At 41.8% G+C, this 26,496-nt stretch overlaps 1 protein-coding gene across 2 annotated transcripts in view; it reads right to left on the bottom strand.

Annotated features, from left to right (window-relative positions):
- The window catches only part of FAM180A (family with sequence similarity 180 member A), a 45,089-nt gene extending 18,640 nt beyond the window's left edge, over nt 1–26,449 (bottom strand). The window contains exon 1 of one of the 2 annotated variants that reach the window (XM_085568626.1): nt 15,299–26,449. In XM_085568626.1, coding sequence (XP_085424752.1) covers nt 15,299–15,404 — 106 coding nt within the window. In that variant the 5' untranslated portion in view covers nt 15,405–26,449. Of the gene's footprint in view, nt 1–1,442; nt 15,183–15,298 lie in introns of those variants that run through there. The other variant, XM_021551944.3, reaches the window with a different exon arrangement.
- Nucleotides 26,450–26,496: the final 47 nt, after the last annotated feature.

Genomic DNA, 26,496 nt, shown 5'->3' with positions numbered 1-26,496 from the left:
CATGAATTTCTTTTAGGGTTGTGATGTTGTTTAAAATAAGTGTGTTAGCAAAAGTGAAGGACATCTTTAAATTGAATAGTGATTATTACATGAAATTGAACTCCTTTTTCTAGATTTTTTTCCCATTTCTTAGGCAATGTGACATCATTCTTCTAAAGGGTGGGGCTGTGGTTTGTTTTTTTTGGTTTTTTTTTAAATTAATATATACAGATCTAGTTCTGCTTTTCTCACATTTTTGTGTAACCCCTGGAACAACAAATTCTTACCTACATAATTACAGGCTCTTATGACAAATATTGGTGCTATTTCCAGTCTTATACCAGAAGAGAAAAGTAAGGTACATCCAGGTACAATGACTCATGCAATATCACCAAGAGTCTAATGAAAAGTTGTGGAAAGAATCTGCCATGGTGAGTCCCAGGTCAATGCCCTGCCACTGAGCTCCCACTAACAGGGATTTTTGAAAGGAATAATTAAGCATTGTAGAGAAAAATTAAAGCAGCCTGAGCTGGATTGTGTAGCTCTTCATTAATTCCCTCAACCATTCCCTCTGCTACAAAATCAAAACCAAACCCAAATGGCAGACTGGAATGGTACCAGCTATGAAGAAGACCAGAGTAGGGAGGGAGGCATTTAAATGCTGTATTTTTTTTAGCAGACTCTGGTTCCTTTAAATGTCTGTGAATATCAGAACCAAAGAAATAATTTGGGAAGTGTTTCCTTTCTCCACTTCCAGCAGCTCCTGAACCAGCGGCAAATACCAGAGGAGAGAATAAAACCAAAAAAGGGAATGGACATCATCACTAGCTTTGAAGCAAGCATCTCCTATGCAATCCAAGAATCCCCAAATGTTCCATATGCTGCTGTCACACTTAAAAAAATGCCAAATATGTCATGACTGTGTATTGTCACATTGGCAGCTGCAGCCTGATAACACACAAGGTCACTTTCTCTGTGTTACCTGTGCTCCTCTGCCAGGGTAGGGTAGCATCATTCCCAGGCACCTTGCACAATATAGGCATTCTTTGTTTTACTATTCCCAGGTATCTTCCTGCTAGAGCAGATTATGCCACCTGTGACTGGACATGCTTTCACTTTAAAGTTTCATAAGCTATATTTTTTTTTGTTAATGCAGGAGAAAAAATAGAAAGAATAAGAGAAAAAATGCAAGAAAGTAATTCTGGTTCTTGGGATATTTAGATATTTTTGTTATAATAGAATACATATATGATTTTACCTTTTTGCACTTATTTGTGTGTATTTTTTAATTGATCTCTATATTTTAGCTGACCTGTTTAACAGAAAAAAAAATCCAGAGTTGTGAGAGAAAAAAATTATAATTGTATATATCTATCTACAGACATGTATAATGCAACAAAATTTGAGACCAAATCTACAACTCAAATTTTTATCTTAAATAGTTTTTCAGGTTGAAATCTTACCTCTGCTCCATCTGTGGGGCACAGTAGCATAAGCACTGTAATAGAACAGCAGCAGCACCAGAGTCTTCCAAAGCATCCTTCTCTTTAAAATACGTGTGTCTAGCTGTACAGTAGCTTTTTTTATTTTCCCAGCTCCTTTCTTTTCAGGAATAAATAATGGCCTTTCCTCTCCCCCTCCCCCTTTGCAGAAGAACCTGCCTGTTCTTCTGAGTAGAGCTGAAGTCAGCGCACAGCTCCTCTCCCAAACCAAGTCTCCTCGGGATCAGGAAACTTACTTTCACAGACAGACTTTGTTTTTATCCACATCTGGAATGACTCATAGTGCATGTGAGTTTGCTGGCAGCTGGGTGAATAAATATCATTACATTTTTGTAGTTGAGTTTCATTTGTTATATGGGCCAGTTGGAATTTATTTTTGTCCAATAAACAGCCACAAGGAACTTCATTAGAAGAGACTCTGGAATTGTAGCTGCTCCTCTGTAACACAGTGGGCTGCACACTAACTAACCCCTGTCCAAGGCCAGTCCCTCCTCTGGAATGATGGACAGCCACTCTCAGACACTTCAGTCACGGAGTGGGGCATGTGCTCTGCAAGAACATTTTGCTACTGTGATTTATATAATCACTCCTTTATTAAGAACATACCATTCTGCCTTTAGATTTCAGTTCTAGGCAAGACAAGTCCTGGCCTTTTCCTCCATTTGGCCAGAATGGATAACAGGAAGGTCCAAATCTTTAACTGGCTCTCCTCAATGGAACCATGAGGAACACTAAACAATCCTAAGGACAGTTTACACTAGCCAGGCTGAATGTGGAGGGGTGAAGCTGAGAAAAATAAAAGGCTACGGATAGACATCTCCTGGCTGATGCTGGTGCCAAGGAACACCACCCTGGGAGAGCCTATCCCAGACTGACTCAACATGGAGGAAGCTGCAGGTATCTACTCTCTCTGACACAGCTTCAGCAGCAGCATCATGGGGTGCTTTCTGGGAATCTAGCACCAAAATAACAGCAGGCTGATGTGTGTTGGAACAGACTGTCGAAAAATAGGAATACAAGGAGTATTTACAAAACCAAGGGATAGAGGATACACCATTAGGTACCTAGAAGTGATGAGTCTAATTCTCTTTTTTTTTATGGGGGAGAGTAAGCCAGTAACAAACCTACAGACATCCATGAATTTATACTGGTGTAAAACTGGCACATAAGAAAGGAGACTCTAGCTCAGAAGGTATAAATAGAAGGATTAAGGGAAAGGATAAAGAGCTGGAATGACAGAGGACACTGTGGCTCAGGATTAATGTGCACTGGCAGGAAGGCATGGAGAAAACCTGTTCAACTCCTGTGTGCCTGATGCCAACATCTGGCCTTAGCCTCAGTCCCCTCATTCTTCTCTGTCCCAGCTGAAACACCAACTGTAAAGGAAGGAGGAGGGTCAAATAAGGTTGTCTTGCTCAAGGCAATTCCACTTCTTTTCCTACATGTACAGATTTTCCTACACTCAGACTGCCCCAGGTTACTCCCACATGAGCAGCACATGAATACAAGACAGTATTTCACATGCCAAGGAGATGACAAAAGGTGCAATTCAAGTGGAGGGTGGCTCACCAGCTCTCTCTATATACACTCCTGTTACCATAGCATAGTAGGGGTGGGTCTGAATGCAGGGTTAAATTTAGGCATGGACTCACTCCTGTGTCTGTCCAGAAATTACAGAGCTGGAGGAAACTGAGTTCTATCTTTCCTAGAGAGGGGGAGACAGAATGAGAGAGAATAATTTGTACTTTGTTCAGGTCACTTAGGATAAGATAAGCTGTTTTTAACAGAGGTAGATTCAGTCCTCAGCTTAGCCAATTCTGAAGTGATGTGCATCAAGAACAATGCTCTTAATGTCATCAGGGTCTGTGAGCAAGGTGTTTCAAAGTCAGGTAAACAAGGGAGAAGCATTACTTGAGATGCACATTGCAGGCTTGAGAAAAGGAAGAAAATTATGAGAGAACCTAAAATCCTGTGGGGTGACAAAGGAACATCTTTACAGCGTTATTTGGAGAGTGTGGATAGAAACTTCTGAGGTGCTGTATTGTGTAATTTCTTACATTTAAGGTAGTAACAGCTGATAAGAGAGGATTAAGGAGGTCAGACAGGCTGTATCCCTCCCCTAAGCCAGATTCAGAGCCATGTTCTAGAGAGAGCCCTTTGGAATGGCTCTCTCTTCTGGCTGGCAGCAATGGGACACTTCCTGGTTTTTAATTGTCACTGCTTTATAGATGCAGCCTAGAACAGTTGAGGAGAAGAGTCCTAGGAATTTCCTTGCTTTATATTCCCCCTACTTCCAGCCTTTGGAGCAACAATCCTAGGAGTAACAGAGGAGTTGCATGTGAGACAGAAGAGATGTGTGGTAAGACAGGTGTACAGATCAAAGGGATATGAGAATATGAAATGATTACTGAGCTCTCCTTTTTCAGGCCGAAGTTACATAATATATTTTATTAATTGTTGTTTATTTCTCCTTAATCTTAGTCTGGCTACAGAATCCTCTCGGGCAGCCTCTTCCTCATCTGAGCTCAAACACAATCTCTACCCACATTCCACATACCAGTGCAGTCTTCAGGCACCACAGCTTTGAGAGTCTCCCAGCATGTACCACAAGTGTGTGGCAAACTTGCCTGTAAGACTGTGAGTGATGCACTCACATCTGTTTTGTTACAGGAAATTCAGCAGCTGTAAATATAGCAGGTTCACAGAAAATAAAGAATGCTCTCTCTTTAGCACCTCCTCAAGAAGTGTAGATGTCCCTTTCCCTCCGTCCTTAAAACTTTAAAATATTTTTCTCTCTTATATGGATATATACACACACACAGAGTCCAGTCCTCCCTGCTAAAAAGCCCTCCAGAGGAAGCCAGGAAATAAATCTTTCAAGCATGCTCAAGGCACTTCAACTGTATAACTCCTATTCATCTCATGACTATATTTTATTAGATAGTTTCTCAATTTCAGCTCAAGGCAGTTCCTGTCCTATGCCGGAGGTTTGAATCACTGCAACTATAATGAATGCTGAAGCAGGGTAGAAATCCTGGTTATTTATAAATATTAACCATGCCTACACTGCTTTGGAAGTATATAGCAGGGGAGCTTTAGAGTGAAGAATTCATCCTGAAGGTGCATCCAGAGGGAGAGGGTGCCATGCTGCTGGAGCCAGGAGGAGGCTGAGGGCTGCTGGCTGGTCAATGTTCAGCTCTTAAATCAGTGTAGTGCTGGACTTGAGTGTCACAGTTATGTTAAGCCGAATATTTATGTTTTGCCAAGTCTCACAAATTTAGGTGTTGGAGCTGCAAGTCCTCCGGTGCTCCCAGTACCTGTGAGACCTCTCAGGCCCAGGAAAGGTGTGACTGCTGCCTCTGGCAGGCTTTTTGAGGTGAAAATGGACATTCATGTAACTCCAGTGACTAGATACTAACGATTTTTCCTTTTGAGTCCTCCATCCTGATGCTGTCAGTGACTGTCAGTCACTGCTATTCCCACACAGTCCTTTTGAAGAACCTGGAAATAGGGCAGGGTGGAAAGAAGTGCATGAAGACCCAACAGGGAAGATGTCAGCTGGCATTCTGCAGCACAGGAAGGGTGAGAGCAGGGCTTGTAGTGGTACTCCAAAGCTGTCTTTCCTCCCATCACAGATGCCATCATGGTGGGAGAACAACTTCAGCCAGCTGGATACACAGAAATCCTGAATTTCCCAGGAGATGCTCTGGAGTGACCACTGTATCAAGTTGGGGGGTCCCTTGTGTTCTTTTTAGTAGCTCATGATGTGAAATAACATAATTAAAAAGTGACTGGAAGGGGAAGCAAGGCAATGGGTGATCAGGAGCCTGTGGGTCTCCCAAGAAAAATAATCTCTGTTCCACTGGGGAATACCAGCTCATCATACCAGCTCTGGCTCTGATGAGCTTCTTCCAAATTCAAAGCAGGACTGCAGTCTGCCCTGACACCCCAGTCCCTGTGAGTGTCCCTTGCAAATCTTTTGTCAAACAGACAGATTTTTTTTTTTTTAGGATGTACCTTGTTTCAATAGGAAAACAGTGTGTATGGAAAATTCCTGTGAGCAAGAATCTGCTCTGCAGCCAGAGCCCTGCCCTGTGCCATGGGCACTGCAGGATTTGCCTGCCAGTCTGCCAGCATTGTGGAACAACGTGTGTGACACACACTGCTATCCTGCCCACCACAGGGACAGAGAAATGGAGACACAAAGTGACTCACCACTGCATGAACTGATGGTAGAGCTGGGGGCAGACACTGAGAGCAGATCCCTTCCTCTGCTCTGACAGTGCAGCAGCTCACACAGCATCACTGCCATCTACCAAAAAGAGAAAGTGGCTTCTGCAAGTGGAAAAGAAAGGGGGAAAAAATAGCTGTGCACCAGCTCCTGGGAGAAGAAAAGATCTTTGGAAACTAAACTGCTGCCATTTGAACCCTATAGCCCATAATGACTATAGCTGCCCCCTCAGCTGAGCTTGCTGCTTCCTGCAACAATCTGGATGTCAGAATCTCACCAAGCCTCAGAGCAGGATGAGCAGCCAGGATGAATATTATACCACCACACAGTGACATGAGGTGGAAGCTGGAAGGGACTTTAGGGCACCTTTCAGTTGTCCTTGTGCCCCAGAGCTCCCTTGTTGCCTTGGTCTAGCTGCTTGAGCTCCTATCCACGGGAGCACTTAGATGCTGAGCTGATACTTTACAGATTTACATTTAAATAACTGAAATTTAAATTCTGCACATGCAGCTTTGCAGATATCTCAATTCCTTGTGTGCCTGAGCTTCCCCTGTGAGGCTTCTTAAATGCCTGTATCACTGTATCTACCTTAAAAAATAGAGCTTCTTACTTCCTAGTTCATATTTCAAACAAAATGTTGAGACTTGTCTTACTACTCACAAAAACATATGACTGCAAAGGCCCCTCTCAAGTCCCATGTTGCACATTTCAGTTTTTTCCACATATTCAGGAAGCAGATGGGGAACATATTTTGCTCTGGGACTTGTGTTTGAGAAGTTGTCTGCTTTATAAGGTGTCCTGGCTCAGTCCATTCTCTGCCCAAGGAGATGTGGATATACACCACAAGAAACATCCCTAAAACCTGAATTGCAGGATCTTCTGGGATGGAGCTTTTCAACTCTGCTGCTGAATCTCTTACTAGCTGTGGGAGGTAATGAAATATTTATTGTAACAGAAAGAAGGAAAAGGAGGGTGGTGCTTTTTGCCATGATCACAGAACTCACACGTAAGATGCAGGTTTTACTGCCTAGCCATCTTTTTTATTTGGAAGCAGGATACATTCCATCAGTATTGAATTACTCTCACCAAGCTCATATAAAAGATGAAAGTTCAAGCTGCTTGAAGTAGAAGAGCTATTTGAATCCAGGTTCTTGCTTCTTATTCAAATATATTAAATAACTAAGAAAAGCTCCCCTGCTTTAGATACAAAAAATATCATGTTTGCAATGAAAACTTGATCAGAGACAAATAACTCCCATTAGCTTTAAGCTCCACAAAGACATAAAATTTAATACACCCCTTTCTTCTTGGCATTTCCTCTTGACTAGCTTAGAGAGTCTCTCTGTTTCAGCCTGGATTATGTGAAACATTCTCAGAAATCAGGCTTTCTCCCCAGGCACTATACAGATAGCCCAGATACTGAAAATGGAGCTGTGAATACAGCTAAGAGAGATGCTCACAGTTTCAGCCCAGCAACAGTGAGCCAGAGTCTTCCCTAAACCAAAATTTCATAAAAAATGTTGTGCCAGTAAGGCAGCTTTGGTCAAATGAGTGTTAGACTACACAGAAATTAATGATGCCACCTCATGATGCAAGTGCAAGGGCTTGTTTTGTTCAGTCCCTCAAGCATCAGGCAGGGTGCTGCTGCTGACAGCAATCTGCAGTGGAAGGAGCATGGAGACAGGAGAAGGAGCCAGCAGTCAGCAGGATCTAGCACAGAAAGCCATTGATGGGAGGCTGATTTCCTTCTCACCCTGCACCTTCTAAAGTGCAGGTTGTTAACTTCCCTTGAGGCTGCTTGGGCATTGCTGATATAAATCACTACAGCTACACCTCCCTGAGAGACTCTCTGAGGATTGATACCAGCCCATGAGCATGCAGATCTCGCTGGCTAATGCAGCATGACCCTTTTGGATTATTTAGCTTTCCAAAGATCCCATCAGTGCTGCTTTGTTGCAGCCTGTTGGCTGCCAGTGTAAGCTCCAGTGGCACGAAGCCAATGGAAACTCCAGGGCCGTGACTTACACTTAAGCAACAGAAAATGCTGGTAGCAGTGCTACTGTAAAACGGGGTCTGAAATGCAGCAGACAAGAAATATCTGCCACAAATCACTGCTAATATTATAAAGGAAGGTCAGCTATGCAGAGCATTTCCTGCTTTTCAGCCTGCAAAGCCAGTAATGACAGCAGTGAACATTCACAGGGGGAGTTTCATGATTAAATCCTCAGAACTGCAGGGGTAAAAAAGTCTCCTCAGTAAATGTTATGAAATGTTAAATGCAAAGCAAAATAAAAACAGAGCTTTACAATACAACCAGGAAAAACTGGTGCTATCTCAGGAACAGAGTGAACCACCAAATGCTGAACATAAGCTCATTTCTACTCATTATCGAGAATAACCAGACCAGAGCATTCTAGAGATTTTACATTTTAGTTCAGAGTCCATGATTCATTAGCTTATTGAAACTGTGGATAAATTTGTTCTGGGATAAAGAGAGAGGCAAAGAGTCTGGCTAATAATTATAAAATTGAGAGATTAGAGACACAAAAAAGATGGATTATGTGGTGATAGTATTAGAGGTGGGGTGCAGTGAAGTAGCATTGAATGAAGGCTCAGACTGGAGTGGGATGAGACTGGATCATGCAAAGAAGATGACAGAAGAGGAAAAGGGTTAGAAGTGGATGCCAGATGCAGGTGAGGCAATGACATCATCAAACAGACACAGGAACTGGGCAGTGCTGGGCTCTTGTGTAAAAGCCCTGAGATAAAACTGGAGTTAAAGGGAAGTGCAATTGAAAATTTGGTTTGTGATCTGAAAACTTTCATCTGCTGCTTCTGCCTTTTATCACACTGATATTCCCACTTGTTTACTCCAGGAAACACTTATGGAGCTCTTCAGGGAAGGGTGGGGGAATAAATACAAGAGAGAGATGAGAGGACAACTCAAACCATTCCCTTGAAGCAGCAGAAGAAAGGTGGTTCAGCTCTTCCCTTCTTCCTGGGCAGCCATGTGAACAAAGCAAGGAGAAATGCAACAGGTGGTTTGCAAAGCAATGCCTGACCCTTCAGATACCAAACACTGCCCTCTGGAAAATGAGCATTCCCTACCACACCAAGCCTTTTTACACTGAGGAATCACAAACCAATTGCATTTTTCCTGCAGAATGAAAATTGACAGCTCCTAGTCTCCCAAATAAGCCCCTTAAACAAATTTGCAGTTAGGTAGGATGCAGGAAGTGAAGTCAAAACATCCTCAAAAAATGGGAGGTCTGATATGTGTCTGACACCTCAGATCCACTGAGAATGTGCAGATCTTTAGAAAGGCAAGAGTTACTTTTCCTTGCTATCAGTACACTTGGCTGTCACACCCCCAGAGAAACAATTAATCATTTCCTGAAGCAGAAAAGTTTTCAAATAAGAGAACAACTTTGTGGCAAAAGTATTCAAGAGTAATTCAGGGATACTTCCATTTTTTTTCTTTGTGTGATGCAGGTAAACATTTGCTTCAGGTAAAAGGCAAACTTTGACAATAACACTGAATTTTTTCTGCCTTGTTTACCTGTGGGCAGAAAAGGAAGGACAACACTGCCCTTGTTCCTTGTCTATTTATCTCTTTAGACTCTAAAATCCTTCAGCCACAGCCTGTCTGTGCCACACTGAGCACACAAAGCCCTCACCTCTGTGATGCCCCAGAGTGCTTTAGGTGTCTGACCAATCCCCCATACTGTGCCTAGGATTGCAATGAGCCACCAAGATGAAGGGAGAAAGGCGATTTCACTTTATTCAAACAGGTCACACCCTGAAGGATTCCCACCTGACATAACCAACAGTGATATTTAGCACACAGATTTGTTTAGAAGCCTTAGGAGATGAAAAAAGTGACCGGATTCTTCAGATTAAAAATCAAGACATCTGTTTCAGGTGTAGGGAGGTGTGAGGACATATAAGAGAGACTGCAGATCAGCTCACTTCTCCAGGACTTTCTTTGGCTGAATTTAGTGAACAGCAACTAATCATAGTGATAAGAGTTGAGACACAGCTTTACTGGCAGCGCAGAAAATAACACACAGGTTGGAGAGGAAAAGGAGGTCAGAACCAATTAAATCTCCTAGGCTGCACAGACTCGAGTAAAAATCAATAACCTAAACCCATTAAGTGCTAGATTTTTGTTCAAAACATATTTTTCCGACTTGTGAACCAGGATTTTTCTTGATAAACAACTATGAAGTGAATAGCATCTTAAAGCCCTAGACTGTATCTTAGGCTTCAGCAGAGGAGTGAGCTCATTGATTTAACAACTCAGGCTTACAGCTAAAATCTGTCCAGGATGCAAGATTTGATCAAGGATAAAGAAGCAAAGGTGAGTGGAAAGCACAGGTAATGCCCTGGCTTTAAAAGAGCTCCCACAACTGCTTTAAATCACTACAGCTTTCAAGAGCCTCTTCCCAGCTGTGGTCCCTGGCTCTCTGCTCGGGCTCACAGGGCATCCTCTCACCCTGGGTGCACACAGGGGTGGGGCAGAGGGGGATGCATCCCTCCAGCCATCCCACAGGCTCACGTCCTCATCCCCAGCAGCTGCAGCTGCCCAGTGCCACGTTGCATGACAGCATAAAATACTACACTGTGGTGACAAAACTGCCTCAGGGCCTTTAGAGAACTGTTTCTAACAGTGCCAGCTTCCTAAAAAAATCCCAGAATAAACCAAAACAAACAGACTGTGGGAGTGAATAACAGGCACAAAACAGAGTTCTTTCTCTTCCAGAAAAATAATGGATGCATACAGCAGGCAATTCCCTTGCTGGAGAGTTCTGAAACCTCTGAAGTTAATGTATATTCCAGCTTAATGGGAATTGTAATCATTGGCACCAGGCCCACATTTAGCTCAGTACCAGCCCTAGCACAAGGGAGGCATTCAGAGGTAGCTCACATCCTAGGGCAGGAGAAATGAGCTGCCAATTGTGTCAGACGTTGCCTCAGGAGGGGGAAAAATGAGCTTTTGCTGCTGCTGCCTGCTCCTTTTCTCTGATGCCTCCCAGAACAGACTGCCCCTGCTGTGCTATACCCACAAACCACCCAAATTTATAGCACACCCAAGATTATGATCTGCCAAGATTTCTTGATCATGTATGTCACAGTGCAGGGGTGATAACACAACCAAATATCTCTCTTGGTGCTGAGAAGGGTGTGGGCTGGTTCCTCTCTGATGTGCTCTCACGTTCTTCTTCAGCTTGGCACAAAAGCTTGAGGGCAAATATAATGGAAAACCCAGGAAATTCTCCCCTCTATTTTCCTTGAGGAGCTATAGATGGAGGCATGTGCACATGTCTGTGTGTGATCATACAGCAGGACAGAGCTTACTGCTGACAGCAGCTCCCTCGGCCTGGGGACAAATTGTCCTTCATGCCTCTGAATCCCAGCAGTACAAAATCTACTGCACCACAGCAACCTGCCCTCTCTGATGGGGGTCACTCATCGGAGGCTCCTTTGCATCCTGGGCTGTATCAAGTACCAAGACACCAGGGGAACACTCTAATTGGCTTGACTTGCACCAAGCCTCCAGTGAACTGAGGATCCACTCAGCACTGAGACCTCCACCTTATCTGTCAGCTGAACAATTCCCTATTGCTAAGTTACTTGACTTCAGTGGGATTTGAACCATTTCTTTTGTACCCAACTCTTTCTGTTGTACACAATAGCAAAAAGTGCCATGGAGGCCAGACTGACCCTGCTTCTTATATGTTCGGTTTTTTTCCTTTTCCTTTTCCTTTTCCTTTTCCTTTTCCTTTTCCTTTTCCTTTTCCTTTTCCTTTTCCTTTTCCTTTTCCTTTTCCTTTTCCTTTTCCTTTTCCTTTTCCTTTTCCTTTTCCTTTTCCTTTTCCTTTTCCCTTTTTACAGAATACAGTAGGCATGTTGCAGAAGAAAAAGAGAAAGCACTCTCTCCCTTCTCTAAACAGTAAAATCAGTAAGATTCAGTTAAACCTAGAGGTGTCAGGAAACTGTATGTTTAATAAGTTTCTTCTTGGCAAATGACAACTAAATGAAACCAAAATTTTCTGAGTTGGGGAAAATATGTGTACCATTTCTGGCAGGAAATGTTTCTAAATCCCAGAGGGAATTGCTGGTCCAATTTAAGAGAACATTCAGTCCTCAGTGAATGAATGAAATCTTTTTTGTGTATTGCTACAAAACATGGAAAACTTGGATTCAAATCCTTGTAAGTCCCACATTTGAGACAGGAACCTTACCTGTCAGTTGCCTACATGTGGAGGGAATCCTTCAGGCTCCCCCATTGCAAGGACTCAATTTCCTTCAAGAAAATCAGTATTCATGGAGACAGGGATTCCAACTTGTCTCCTTCATATCCCAATTAGCCTTTTATAAACCTAATGAACACCTTCCTCACTCTTATTCTTAATGAGTATTTACTTATACAAGGTGAAACCTCTTTAACTAAAGGAGTGAAGTCAAACCTCTCTTTCTCTGAAAAGTGTTGGATTTCTCTCAACATTTTTTGACAATGGAAAGTCTTTTGCAGGGCAGGAAACCTGGTTTCCACTCAGTATTAATTATGCCCCTGTAACAGGACATATGATAAGCTGAACTAGGTTTAATATACCTCATTAAGTGAGGTTTGGGCACCAAAATTCAAATCAGTAATGGCTTGGATTTAGTACTTTTAATTGAGCTTATGAAGCTCAAAAGGATTATGCAAGCAGTTGAAGAAATGAAGTAGTCTTCCCTTGGAGCCAAATTGTGTCCAGGCTGCACAGAAAGCAGTGGTAGGTTTTCATCTATAGACACAGGTTTTATGACTCTCCTCTCTGTGGGAACATGAAAATGCCTAGCACAAAACAAGATGCCAATCTGTCTGTGTCCCTTTCATCCCTCTGTGTTCACATGACTGAGACATCTTATCTTTTAACCAAGCTTCAGAGATTAGGTTTCCACAAGCAGAATTACAGTCTCTAATAATATGGAACTTAAAGAGCTCAACATCAAGGGGGGTGCATCAGTGTCACTGTTCAGAGTGCTGGAAACACAAAAGCATCAGCAGAATCAGAGGGAGGTGTGGTGGGAGCTGGGTAGAACCACACCAGACACATCCCCCTGCTTGTAAAACATCCCCACTCCATGGGAGGACAGCTCTGCAGCACCTCTGGCTTGGTGAGATTGTGTGAGGCAGCTGACACTGAAGAGCTCTCATAGTGGTCAAGAGCATGCAGATAAGGGAGATATGGAATGGGGGTGAATGATAGGGATATCATGATATGGAATGAATCTCCAGAGATAAGGAATAATCCCATTGGGGCAATGCTGCAGGGCAGGCAGTAAAAGGAGCAAAACAGCAGAGCAGAAGTGTGGAAGAGGTAACCTCCTGTCTAATGCATGTGCAATTCTGGCATGGAAGCAAAGGTCTGAGTTGAACTGCAGAGCACGGCTGGAGATGAGGAAGAAAGTACAGAAAATCCATTTTAGCACAATTGCTCTGAGGATTTAGTCACAACATGACTCTGGAGCTTTATAGCCTCAGGACATTTCCAGCTTGCTGTTTCCACAAAATCTCATTCAGCAAGGTGCTTACTGCCCATGAGTACCCCTCCTCCTGGACACCAGGAGAAGCCTGTGCTTCATGCTGGGGGATGAGAACCGGCTCCCCAGCAAGCACAGCTTCATTCCCTCCTGTGGCCTCATTACAGCTCTGGGGCCCCTCTTGGCCAATTTGCAGGTCAGGATGGTGGAACTGGGAACTGCTTAGCCTCACTGGCCTGGAGTTGCTCCTCCAGGTCCAATCTTGTGCCTTGTGTTAGCAAAGGGGTGCCAGGCTGGTTGGGTAGAGAAAATACACGTGGCAAATTTTATCTCAAGTACAGTGACAAAAACAGTGCTGTTCAGTGTGCTAGCAAGTTGTTAAGGAACCAGAGAAGACTTGAAAAGAGAATAGGAAAAATTGCTCAGCTAACAGTTCCCTTGTGACCACTCCTATGTCCCAGTGATCTCTCTAAATGTAGATCTATATCACTGTTAAGGTCAGTATCAGATAACCTTCTGTGACCTGTGAAATTTCTTCATCATTAAATTCAAAGTGTCCAGATGAATGGAGAATTTCAAAATTATGTACATTTCACTTCCTCCATGCCCTCACATGATGCTGGCTGTCAACAGGAGAAATGAAGGAAAGCAAAATTGACCCTGTACTCTTAAGAGCTGGATCTAATGGCTATGCCACATTTGAGTTAAAACAGGAGAATAAGGGAAGGAGACAGATTAGGTGGAAACAGATTCTGGGAAGTATCAAAGAGAGATTAAATGTAAATGTTAATAAATTGGGGAAGAAGGAAAAAAAAATTAACATAATCCTTTATGAAATTATAAAAAGAAAATGGCTGATCCCTTCACTTTTCCTCTCTCTCTCTCTTTCAGCCACTATCTTTTTTATTTTTATTTTGACAGTAAGCCTAATAGAAAACCAACAGCTGAGCTAAGTTGTTAAAACATTGGACAGCAAAGGGAAAAAGATGAAGGCAGCTTTGCAGATTTTACAGGTTACTGCCTCTGTGACAATAACCTCTTTTATTCCCTTCACCTCCTCCCTCTGGGGATGTCCATGGTCTGCTATGTTTAGTTGGAGAGCAGAAAGACACAGCAGATAACTGGTTTTCAAGCATGTGTCCCAGGGAGATAATAGTGCTGACGTTGTTCTAATTTTTCCCAATAAACTAGGGCTTGGTCCTGAAACAGTCTCTCGGGCAACGGGCCCAAACATATTTCAGGAGCCCTATTTTAATCACAGAATATTATTTGCAACAGAGCTTGTTAGGTCCCAACGGATGGCTGAATGGGGCAGAATTTTATGTTTGGTGTTTGCCAGGAAGAAAGGAGATAGGACATTCAGATGGTGGAGCAGAGACTGTCTCCCCCACTGTAACCCAGTGACCCATAGCAGCTGCAAATTAGGGAGGATTTCCATTCTCTCCTGCAGCTGTCCTTACCTCTCTCTGCCCCCATGTCCCACAGTCTCCTCTAGCAGTGACCCAGTGTTTTGCTTCCCTCTGGTATCTAGCTCTGGGGCTGAAGGAATGGCAGGAGAAGAGGTGGGCTGGAGCCAAGCACTGTGTGCCAAGTTTGTGGCTTTGCAGTTCACCTGTGGTGGTTTACTCAGCCTTCCTCTTTGCCCAAATGCTCTTTTTAGTTTACTTCCGATTATAACAAATGCCATCTCTCTGTGGTTCCCTGTGGCTTGTTAATCAGTCTGCTGATGAATTACTGAATTCCAGGAGAGCAGAGTATATGCCAAAACCATCCCTATGCTGTCTCTCTGTCCCATGTGGACACCACCAGAGAAGCAGCTGAGCCCTTGGCACAAAAGGTAACTAAAACGTTCAAGACCCCACCCAAGGCTATTGAAGTAATTAGAAATACGCCCAAAGGCCATTAGTCAGGCTCATAAAGAGCACATATTTTTAAAATTAGTTGTCATCACTGCGACAGGGAAAGGAAAAAATGAGTTTTATATAGCTTGTGGCTGTGTCAGCCTGAATCTTCTCTGCACAGTAAAAGCAACATCCTATATGGAGCAACCTCTGACCTGAATTAACAGGAGGTTGTTCCCTGGCATCTGCTTGGGATTCAGCTAGCATCCTGTCTCCTTGCTCTGAGGGGACAGACCAACCTACATGAGTGCAGAAGGACATCTCCAGGACTTCAGGCCCTTTCCCAACAGCTCCTGTTCCACTCCCAGCCCTACAAAAGGCAGAATAATCTTCCTGAATTCAGGTGGGAAAGCTCTGTAAGAGACACGGGCGGTGCTGGTGCGTGCTGACACGTGGAGCAGACAAACATGGAATTGTGCACTCTGGAGCCAAGACGAGCCGGTTGGTGCCTGTAATAAATAAAAAGGTCTTTGTTCATCAAAACAAGCATTGAAGGAGATAAGAATTTGAACTGAGTAGGGAATCTCAAGATGCGGGAAAAGAAGGAGGAGAGGGGGAGGGGGCCCTGGTAAACAGCATGTATTCTGTTTAAGAATTGTGCAGGTGCAACTAACATAGAAAGCTGTGTAACTAACTATATACAAGTTAACTTTTAGGCCAAGGACACTCTGCAAAGAAGATAAGCAGCCTTCATTCCTATGACCACCAAGGACAGAGAAAAAAAGACCCCCTCACAACCAATTACACCAGCACAGAGTGCATCGAGAGAAAATATGTCAACCAGAAAAAAAAGGGGACTATAAAAACAAAGAGGTCAAAGGGGAAGGTGCACTGTGGCAGAGCAGAGACTCCTTGGCCACCCAGCGCTGTTCTTTTGCTTAATACTGCTTGCTTAATAAATTCTTGTTCATTGATTTATCTATATTTATCCTCCCCAATTGAATTTGTCCATAACAGTTCCTGCTGTGTCCTGGCACTCCATGGCCTGTCCCAGCTGGTGCCACTGGGATATACAAGGGTGGGAGCAGAGGTGGAAGCCTCCTGCAGTGCAGAACAGGCTGTGCAGGAGGAACAGCAGCTCTCTGCACAGGTGCTCTGCAGCCTCACCAGCACCTGGAAAAGACACACATGGAATGTGCTCCTGCTGTCACCATGGCAGGTCACCTGGGAGACCACAGGAAGAAGTTCCACTGTGGTTTGGAGGGCACTTTCTTAAAATGAGGAAAGTTGCGTTTAGTCAAGGAAAAAATGACACTTCTTCCACCCACACAGAGATTAATTTTCCAGGTTCTCAAAGTTGGCACAAAAGTCATGAATCCTATTTAAATGAACTGTTTGTTCTTTACAAGGAAGCATAACATAACTGTTTGTGGTGAGAAAATGACGCCATTCGTATTTGGTGTCTGTGCTGTATGTTGTTGTTTGTTGCCTGCTTGCTGTGTTTGGTTTTAATTGGAGAAAATTGATGTCATATTCTTTACAGCTTTATGACCACTTGCCTAGGCCTGGGGCTGTTTTCATATTTAAGATGTCTTGCCCCACAACTGCATGAAAATCCTTTTTTCCCAAAAGGGAAATTTCAATATATGACTGATTGCAAGACTAAAATTCTCTCTACAGGGTAAAAGCCCTTCTACCAGTATGTGTAACTATGTGAGGGCTACATACAGTCAAAAGAAAGAAAATATCTGTTAAGTACAGATCAGTATTTGTAGAACCATTAAAAAAGGTTGAACCATAAGACATTAATGTACAGTGTGACACATTTGTAAAACAAATCTCAAATTGTGAGGTGGAAAGGAAATACTGTAACTCAAGTGAGCAAGCACTGTTCTGGGGTTAGATCTGTTGTATGCCTCACTATGATGGGTGGCTGCTGCCAAAAGAGGGTGAAGGAATGACACAGGGCATGGGACTCAGCCCTAATCTTGGTGAAATTGAAGAAATAAGTTGGATTTCAAATTTAGAGGTTCATATTTAATTTGAAAGCTGCATTTCCCACTTTCTGATAGCTCCAGACTTCCAGACTTCCTTAAACTTCTTTTCAGTTTTTGTACCAAGATTTTTCTAACTTCTCCTTGAAATAGGAGGCACAAGCTGTGTTTCTCCTATTTCAAAGTTTAGGTAAGATTAAAGGCATGAGTTTGAATCCACAAGGAAAAAAAAATTAGAAATGCTATTTGAATTCTTTTTTTGAGCACCACCATAAACACACATTTTCAAAATACAATAAAGCTTTTAAAAAAGTATTTCTAAAAAATATCATAATTAAAATGTGAAATTACTTAGTAGCAAGTATTTTCATGGAACATGATCCATATGGTGCATACTTTAACCACAAGAAATCTGCTCTGCTAAATTTGCAGATTCGTGTGATTTCTTTTATAAACATTTAAAGGAAACAAGAAATTACTTTACATTCCTTGTGGCTGGATGAATACAGAAAGAAAAATGTAGATTTGGATATAGTTGCAATTTGTTAAGGCTTTTGAGGCCTAAATCTGTTCTGAAGTAAAAAGAAATAATAATCATCAAAAAGAGCTAAAAACAAGTAATTACAAATACTGAACTTTAATACTAAAGTGCTTCCATTCTTAATGGACTAATGTTGCATTTCCAACTGGCTCATGGTGCTTTGCAGCTGGATCACACATACTTATTGCTGGAACATTCCATATTTGTGGATGCCCTTCAAGCTGCCATGCAACCAGGTGTTAGGTGTACAAAATACCAGTGTGTGAGCACTGCTGAAACAGCCACACAACATCTCTGCTGCATTCCCCACTACTCCACACATCCTGACAATCTACTGGGTGGCAGGAGAAGGCATTTTTAGGTCGGGCCATCTTCATGCTTGGAATGAATGTCAAACATCCTATCAAGCATCAAAAGGAACTGTGAAAGTCCTACAAGGTGATCTATGGCAAAGCATCAGTCAGAAATTTGGGTCCAATCAATTCCATATTTGCTCCAGTGAACATCTAATGATGTGGTCAACCCAGACATTTGGGAAGCTGTCCCATCTTGGTAAACGATGAAAATTTATTGTGATTTTGATAAGTCTGTTCTAAATTTGTTCCAAAATTCATTTTCCTCATTGTTACTGCTCCAGGTAACCTGAATTTCCTGACAAAATGAAACAGCATTAAGGCATTTCTTCATTGTGAGAGTTGTGCGAGACAGTGGAACAGGTTGCCCCAGGAAGCTGTGGATGCCCCATCCCTGGAAGTGCTGAAGGCCAGAATGGAGGAGGCTTTGAAAAACCTGGTCTAGTGGCAGGTGTCGATTCCCATGGAGGGACTTGGATGGTATTTAAGGCCCCTTCCAAATCAAACCATTCTGTGATTCTATGATTCTGAAGATAACAGGATTGTATCATCTACCTCAAAATCTCTTACCATACCTAAACTCATACATGCCAAATATGTGTCACCATGAAAAGGCTTTCAACCTTTCTGAAAATGAGGGAAAATCTCTGCATAAATGGAACCTTCATAGCCCTATGGGTGTTTAAAATGAAAAGGTTAAAGAGATCTCCAAGACTTAGAGCACAGTTATGTGAGCAAATGGGCACAGGTAAGGTAGCCTTCACAGCAGAAAGAATGTTCTCAGTACCAAAAAACGCTGAGTTCACAGGAATTCATACTCTGTGCCTTTGGCTCTGCAACTACATTTGTATAATCCCTCACACAAGCTTTGTTTTTATGTCTGTGCAAAGCAAACCAGGCTTCAACCACAGTGGCTGAACTTTCAGAAGGTGCAGCTGAGATTAATGTATCTCATAAAACAGTGTCCCATTATCAAGACATCAATATTTTAATCTGAATCCACACAGGAAAGAACAAAATGATAAAGATTTGCACCCTTTTTTAAAGAAAAAAAAAAAGCATTCTCACTTTTTGCCCATTATCTCTAACCCAGGGTTGTGAAGGGTTTCTAGTAAAAAAAAGTCTAAATGAAAACTTCTATGACTGTTCCAGGAAGAAACTGTTATGGGTTTGTCTTAAAGCTCCAGTAGGCAAGCAAAGGGCTGAATTTGTGTTGATTTATTAGATAATTTAGCTCTCAGGTGTTTTAATCTTTGCTTTGACTGCTAACTCAAATACAGGCACATTAAGCTTATAAATACTTCAGCAGAGAAATGGCTGCACGAATTGCACTTGGTGCCCTTCTGCTTTCTATGTTCATTTGAAAATGTCTTATGTTTAATCTCTCAGGTTCATTAACTCATTTTATAATTGGGCAATATACACACAAAGAGCCTGCATTTTCTTTTTACTTACAGCTTTGAAATTACGAACACCATTGAAGCAGACAGATAATTGATCATGTATTTCTGGCAAAGTAAAACTGGAAATTTAGATTTTTATGCCTCAAAATGCTTCATATCTATTTAAGAATCATGGTGGAGCTGTGTTATTACTGCCTTCAAGGCACAAAAAAACTTTTGTAAGGAGCAGAAAACCCACCTGTGTATGGTTCATGTCTCAGCTAGGAAAAAGGGATATTATATTGCTGAGAAAATCTTTTGCCATGCTGGGCTGAAGACTCAGCTTCATGTAACTCTTTCCATTGTTAGTTCATTTTTCTGGGTGAGTACTGGAAGTCTGAGACAGCTCCCAGTACAGGGAGCATCACTTATGGGCCAGAGAAAGGGTGAAGAGAAATTTTGACATCTAGGGACTCTTTGGTTTAACAGCAAGGGAGTTTGTGCCAGGATCCAGAGGCTAATGCCCACAAGGAACACTTCACTGCCATCCTGGTGGAGAATCCTGGTATGAATGAAATGGCACACCCAGTGCCATTGAGTGGCTCCTGTCAAACCACCAGATAAATTCACTTTCCTCCCATGATGCTTTTTGGTTTTCCTTTTTATGAGAACTACAAGGAGCAGATGTTTCTTGGTTCCAGCTCCAGTAGTTATACCTGAGATGTTTAATGCTTCCTGCATTCCATGGACTTAAATTTGAAAGTATCCTTGTTTTAAGGAAGAGAATAGACCAGATGATCCCCCAGAGTCCTGTCTGGACTGAATTTTTCTATGATCCTGTGATCTCATAGAATGGTGTGAAGAGACCCAACTCAGAGGGTCTAAACTGTCAGGTTACATGTCCTTTTTTTTTTTTTTTTTTTTTTTTACTTTTTTTTACTTTTTAGTTTTAGTTGATGTAGTTGGTAAAGCTTTTGATTGTACAAATACACTGTAGCATGACAGAGGAATTGCATGAGCATAATGAAGAACAAACATTTCCTAGATAAATATTCCCTGCATGGGAAATGCAAAATGCCCTTTTATCATTATACACTTGGAATAGCTAATGAATCACATCTATGTTTCTGAGAAGGATCCTTCTGAAATATGGGAAGCATGGATTCTGGAAATAGCCCAAACACAGGAAATGCCACGAGCTATTTAAAGGCACTCTTCTCATGACAATGCATGACAGCATTATAAGACCAACAGCAAGCATGAAAGATTTTATTAATTTTCAACAGGGCAAATCAGTTGCTTTTGATTACAGTAATTCCTAGGTGGACTGCACTGCGTGGAACTATTCCATGACAACAAGTCTGCACTGTCCTGCCAACCACTCAGCAGATGTCCTATTTTATAGCACAAAATGGCCTTGGGTGCTTCATGTCAGGGATATTGCTTTTATAGCAATATCAGTAATTGCTGGACACAGGGGTGAGGATCATTTTCAGAGCTCTCAGACTGCAATAGAAGTAGGTTATGATAATGCATTAAGTATGGACCTTCCTAAGGGTTTCTCAGGTGCTGAAGAATAGGATGGAAATGTGAGATGTAATAGCCAGTTTCATGTGAGGCCATTTTTTGCCTATAATTCTTCTGTGTTCCAAGATTATTGGAACTCTCGTGTTGATGGATAAGCATCTCTTTGTAGTGGTGTAAAAGAAACATCATGAATGCAGAAACAAAGAGGGAACATTCCCATCACTGCTCAGTTGATAACCTAAGATTGGAGTGGTTTATTTCCTTTTAAATCAGAGGACTTGCTTGTTTTCATATGAACCTTGACTCACAGCAGGCTTAAGTATTTCCTGCATTGTAACCCCAAGTATACATTACACAGTATAAAAAGCTATTTGTCTTTCACTAGTGCAGTGTCTTCTCTAGTTCTCCCTGCTCTCTGTCATTTAGTGGAAACCATCTTTGATGGGGTAGAATAAAAAAATTTTTAAAAAGCGAATTTTTTTTGGCCGCTTTGTTTTGTATAATACCTCTCTTTTAAGACTTATCTGCATTCTGGGTCTGTTTCTGCTCCCAGATGGTGCATTTCACAGGAGTGGTTACTGATAATTTTAAAAAGCCTTTTATTAAGTCAAAATAATAATGCGGGGGGAAAATAGATTAAGCTATAAAGAGAATAAATAAAAGATTCGGTTTTCCTTAAACAGATGCTGTTGAAAGAAAGACTGATGGTGGATATGGTGGTAAATGTTTTCAGTAGGAAAGGTCAGTGACAGCAATACCAAATTATCATAAAACTCTTGCTTCAGTAAATGCAGCAATGAAATGAAAGAAGATATTAATATCTGCTCTGTGCTTTTAAGACCCATTGTAATAATAATATTGGGCATCTCTTGTGAGTTTGAAGTGGCTTTCAGAATGTTTATTGTTGTACTTGTCCTCTTCAAACTGAAAATGAAGGTGGTGTAAAGCTAGAAATAAATGTGTTCTTTACAGGTCCTTGATTTCAAGTAATTATCCAAACATACCGAAAATGTTACTCTCCAATTACCTTTGGACTTTTATATTGGGAAGTTGAACGTGAATATTTTGCCTGAAATCAAATATAACATCTCTATTATTTGCATGAAAGAGCTGAAATACTTTGCAATTTATTTTCTACTTTAGAAATAATTCACTGAAATAATTGTTATATAAATTGCTGTATTGCTGTATCATAATCATTAATGGTTGGGGTTGAAAAAACATCTAGAGATCATCTAGTCCAGCGCTCTTGTTAAAATCAGGTTCACCCTAGAACATTGAAGCACTGCTGATCTATGTGCTGGCAATTAAATAAGACCTCATAAAGCAGTGAACCTAGGCACTCTTTTAACTGAAGCACTGTTATTTTGCTTGCTGCATATTCCTGGGTGATCACCCCAACCCAAACTAAGTAATTTCACGGGAAGGTAACTCCAGAGCACTGACTCCACCTGTTACAGAGTAAACAAACCCTAAAAGCTCAGTGTCTGGATAAAAAGTGCTGGAAGACAAAAATAATCTTCTTTTCACACCCAGAAAAGAATACTTCTAGGCTTCATATGGAAATGATACTTGGTGTTTTATATAAGAATATTTTCTGGGATACCATGAGTGACAGAAACTGTTCCTTAAGCATAGCCACCCTCTAAACAGGATAATAGTGGCAGTCAACAGAGTGTTTTAGTTATAAAAGGAAAAAGATCTACTTTTACTGTAGATATATTTAAAGCAGATAGATAGTAGCAGATAAAGTAGATTGATCTACTATCTCCTTTAATATAGCTACATGATAAACATGGAATAACCTGAGTGTGACAATTTTTAATATTGTGCTCAGTTTTGGTTGATAAAGTTATAAAAGACTGAAAGAGAGAAGTGAGAATTTGCCTTAATGAAGGATAAGAAAGGAATAAGCTGGAAAAATGTGGTGCTATGGAAAAGTTCCCTGGAAGCAACTTGGCTGTGTCAGTGTGTGTGGATAATTGCAGGATGATAGTCTATTTTCAGGTACCAAACTCCAGCTAGACATCTGCTCTGCCAGTACTGAGATCAGTCCTTAAAAAAACCCCTGAAGCAGGAGAATCCTGTTGAGAGGCTGTGGAGGGCACAGGTTATGCAGTGATCTGTTGTGACCCAAAGGCAGCCTGAAGGAGCTGTGCTCTCCAAAAAAGCAGCAAATTGCAAGGAGTATCAGCTAAGGATAGGGTCTGGGGAGCCATTTGCCTACTGAAAATCTCAGTGCTGTTGGAGGGAAGAGAAATACACTGTTCAGCCGGTGCTGGACCTGCTGACATAACCTGAGGTACAAGGACTGCAATGCTCAGACCTGTCAGAGAGCAAAAACCAGCCGTGGTGCCTCCCCTCCACACAAGGTCATTTAAGTGAGGTGGTGGCTGGGAAGGGTGACCAGGCAGGCCAGAGTTAGCCTGCCCAGTGTGCAGCTTGCATGGCACTAATCTTATTAAATCCTGAAACAATGGGCTTGTATTTAAATTGCAAGCTCCTTAGCAGAGGATTATTCTCTCTCATATTTTCCCTTCCTACCGTTGGGACTCCTCATGATCACACAAGCATCCTTCCCACTTGCAGCACAAAAGTGCTGGCCTAAACTGCAGCACCAGCAGAGAAGACCTGAGCTCACTCTGCTCCTCAAGAAGCAGTGTTAACAGGATTTAATGTGCACCTCCAAGGATTGCTGTCCCAAGAGTTCCTCATTCTGAACGTGTCACACTTGGTGCCAGCTGCAGGAGAGCAGCTCCACCTTGCCAGGGAATCATGTAGGGTGACTCTCCCCCTTCTCCCAGGATTAGCAGCCACAGTAAGGTTTCACTGGGCAGGGGCAATAAAGCAGGCAACCAGCCTGAAACCTCCTCTGTGCCAGGCACGGATTAGGCTGGAAATTAATATTTGAACTTTACATCTGCTTCCTCTTAAAAACAAAGAACCAAAAAATCCCCAACTCACACACAATTCTCAGCAGCTTGGCTTGTGAATGCTCACTGATAACAAGCCCTTGCTCCTTTCTTGCCCAAAATCACCCCAGCTTCCCCTTGCTGCCACAAGTGCTCATTGCCAAGTCTGTGTTAGTCTGCAAACAATGTGAAAGATCTGAGTTCTCTGAGGCAGGTGTTTCTCACTCTCCCTACCTGCTGAAATCAGGACACCAGAGAATGGATATTAAATGTGAATTACTAACCTGGCCACAGTTCAAAAAGCAACAATAAAAAGCAGCCTTAAGTAGGAAGCAGGTATTGGCTTATTAACTGCTCCAATTAGTATTGTTATAAATAAAGGTAGAAAAATATGAAAATACTTTTCATAAGGTTTTCAACAATAGCAGTTGCTCACTGACACTATGCCATGATAAAATAAAAAAATTCAGCCCCTCAGGAACTAAACAGAAAACCAATAAATAATTAATTGTAAACCCAACAAAAATATGCTTGCTAATGTGTCATAAATAAACCCTCAAAGTAAGGGCTTCTTGATGACTTAATGAATGGATGTCAAGGAGTAACACTTCTGGGAAAAATCAGGTTTATTGCATATGAGCTGGGAATTTACTGTGGGACTGGGTGCAAAATACTATAATGTCCCAGGCAGTGCAGTGACACAGACAGAGTGATGGCATGTACCCTTCCTCTCAGGCAGGCAGAGATTGTTCTGGCTCACTCAGTCAAATACCAAAGAATGGCAGTTGTGATTTTAATCTGCTAAAATTACCCAAGCTTAGAGTTAGGAACTGAGACTTATCTCTTCTAAATGAAGTTTTATATTTTCACACAAGGCAAATAAGGTAAATTTGATGAGATAATTATTCTGTTATAAAGTAACCCAAAGGATTCAGCCAATAAATCCTTTTTTTCCTCATTTGATTCACTTTGCCCCCTTTAACTCAGTGGGGAAATAACATTTGCCAACTTTCTCTAGTCCTGGGACAGCTCAGTGAGTCCAAGCAGAATCACACCTACATCAGAAAATTGACTAAACCTACTGTGAAGGATGTACCTTAACAACTCTGTGTTGGGAAACTCTGCTGGAGTTCTTCAGACCAGCAGCAGATTATCAGGCTATAAGATTGATACTCACCTAAATTTCACTTCACACATCTATGTCCTCTTGCAGGTCTTGGACCTTTAAAATATTGTGGTTTTGTTCCTAAACAAGAGAAGGCCTTGCAAAAACTATTTTTGGTCTTCCCCAGCATGTTTACATATCTAAATAACTTAAAAGTTAATCCTGAAGTAGTGTAAAGAGTTTTGCCACTCTGTGTCATTTGTCACCCAGCTTGTGACTGTCTCAGTTTTTGATCCCGTGGACTGAGCACTCAGTGCATTGGCATTGCAACAGAAATTGGGGTTTGCACATGTGAAAATATTAAGGAGTATTTGTAAATTCAGGAGACTTGCTTTAGGGTCAGGAGATATAATGTCATCTCTGTGTAAACAAAATAATTTTTATTGTTGCTTGTGAGGGGAACAAAGGCCATGGAAATAGAAAAGTGAAACTTGAGGGCATCTATTTTCTCTGAGTGCTGAGACAAAGAGAGAGTGCTCTACCATCAGTGTAATCATCCTAGGGCCTTGTAAGGGAACAATTGCAGCACTGCTGTGCAGACACTTTTCTTTCCTCTACTCATCTGCAGATGAATTTGGCTAAAGAGCAACCATGTGGAAGACACACGGATGCAAATTTTAAAAAGTCTAATCAGAGGACAAGAAAATTGGTATGGAGTGTACAGCACAATCTATGGTGTGTGCAGATGTCTGGGGAACAGCACAGAACAGCACTACACAGGACAAAGGTTTAAATGTGCATATGTGGAACCATGGAGGTGTTCATATGACACATAAATCCAGCACAGATTTTTCAGCACAAATCCTACATAACATTCAGTGTTTGGAAATATACCAGCCTGAGCTTGCTTGCTTTGCAGAGGGAAGTAAGTGCAGTGAAAAGTTTCACTAGTCAGGATAACAATATCTGGCAGGACTAAATTCTCAAGACAGTCTGGGAAACTCCAGCCAAGAAAAATTCTGTTGTCTGCTTCTCAAAAATGAGGTGGTTTAAAGGACACAGACTGAAAATGCCTGTGCAAATCATCCATACACAACTTAGCACCAAGTGGATCCAGCTTCAGAAAGCAGATGCCATCACTAGTGCAGAAAAGGGAGAAGCTCTCTTACACAATGTACTGGGGCTGGTGGAAACTTCTATGAGCTGAAATAAGGTCCCCTACTTTTCCTTTCTGGAAGATAGTAAAAATTATGAAAAATTGCCAGCCGGGGTTTTGGAGGTTGGATTTAAAACCTCAATGAACTGGTTTTAAACCATATGATAATTTTTTCCTTCATCTGCTGGTGGTACTGGATAAGGTGATCAGTCACACACCTTTATCCACTTTCTGGGACCTTCACTGGCTCCCCCATGGGCTGTGAGGCTGTGCCCTCCCTCCTCCATCTCAGTGCATGGCTGTGCAAGGGTGAAAACAGCCCATCCCCTGTTAAATAGCTGCAGTTAGGTGAGTAGGTTTTGCTTGTTTGTTTGTTTTCTTTTGTTTAGTTGAGTTTTTTAAACAACTTGGTATTCAAGCAGAACTTGTCACTAGGGAGAGTA

This window comes from Lonchura striata, chromosome 1A (assembly GCF_050655825.1).
Source record: "Lonchura striata isolate lonStrDom1 chromosome 1A, ASM5065582v1, whole genome shotgun sequence".
Lineage (NCBI taxonomy): Eukaryota > Metazoa > Chordata > Aves > Passeriformes > Estrildidae > Lonchura > Lonchura striata.
Note: the sequence above shows the minus strand (reverse complement) of the source record. Positions and strands in the feature narration are given on the sequence as shown.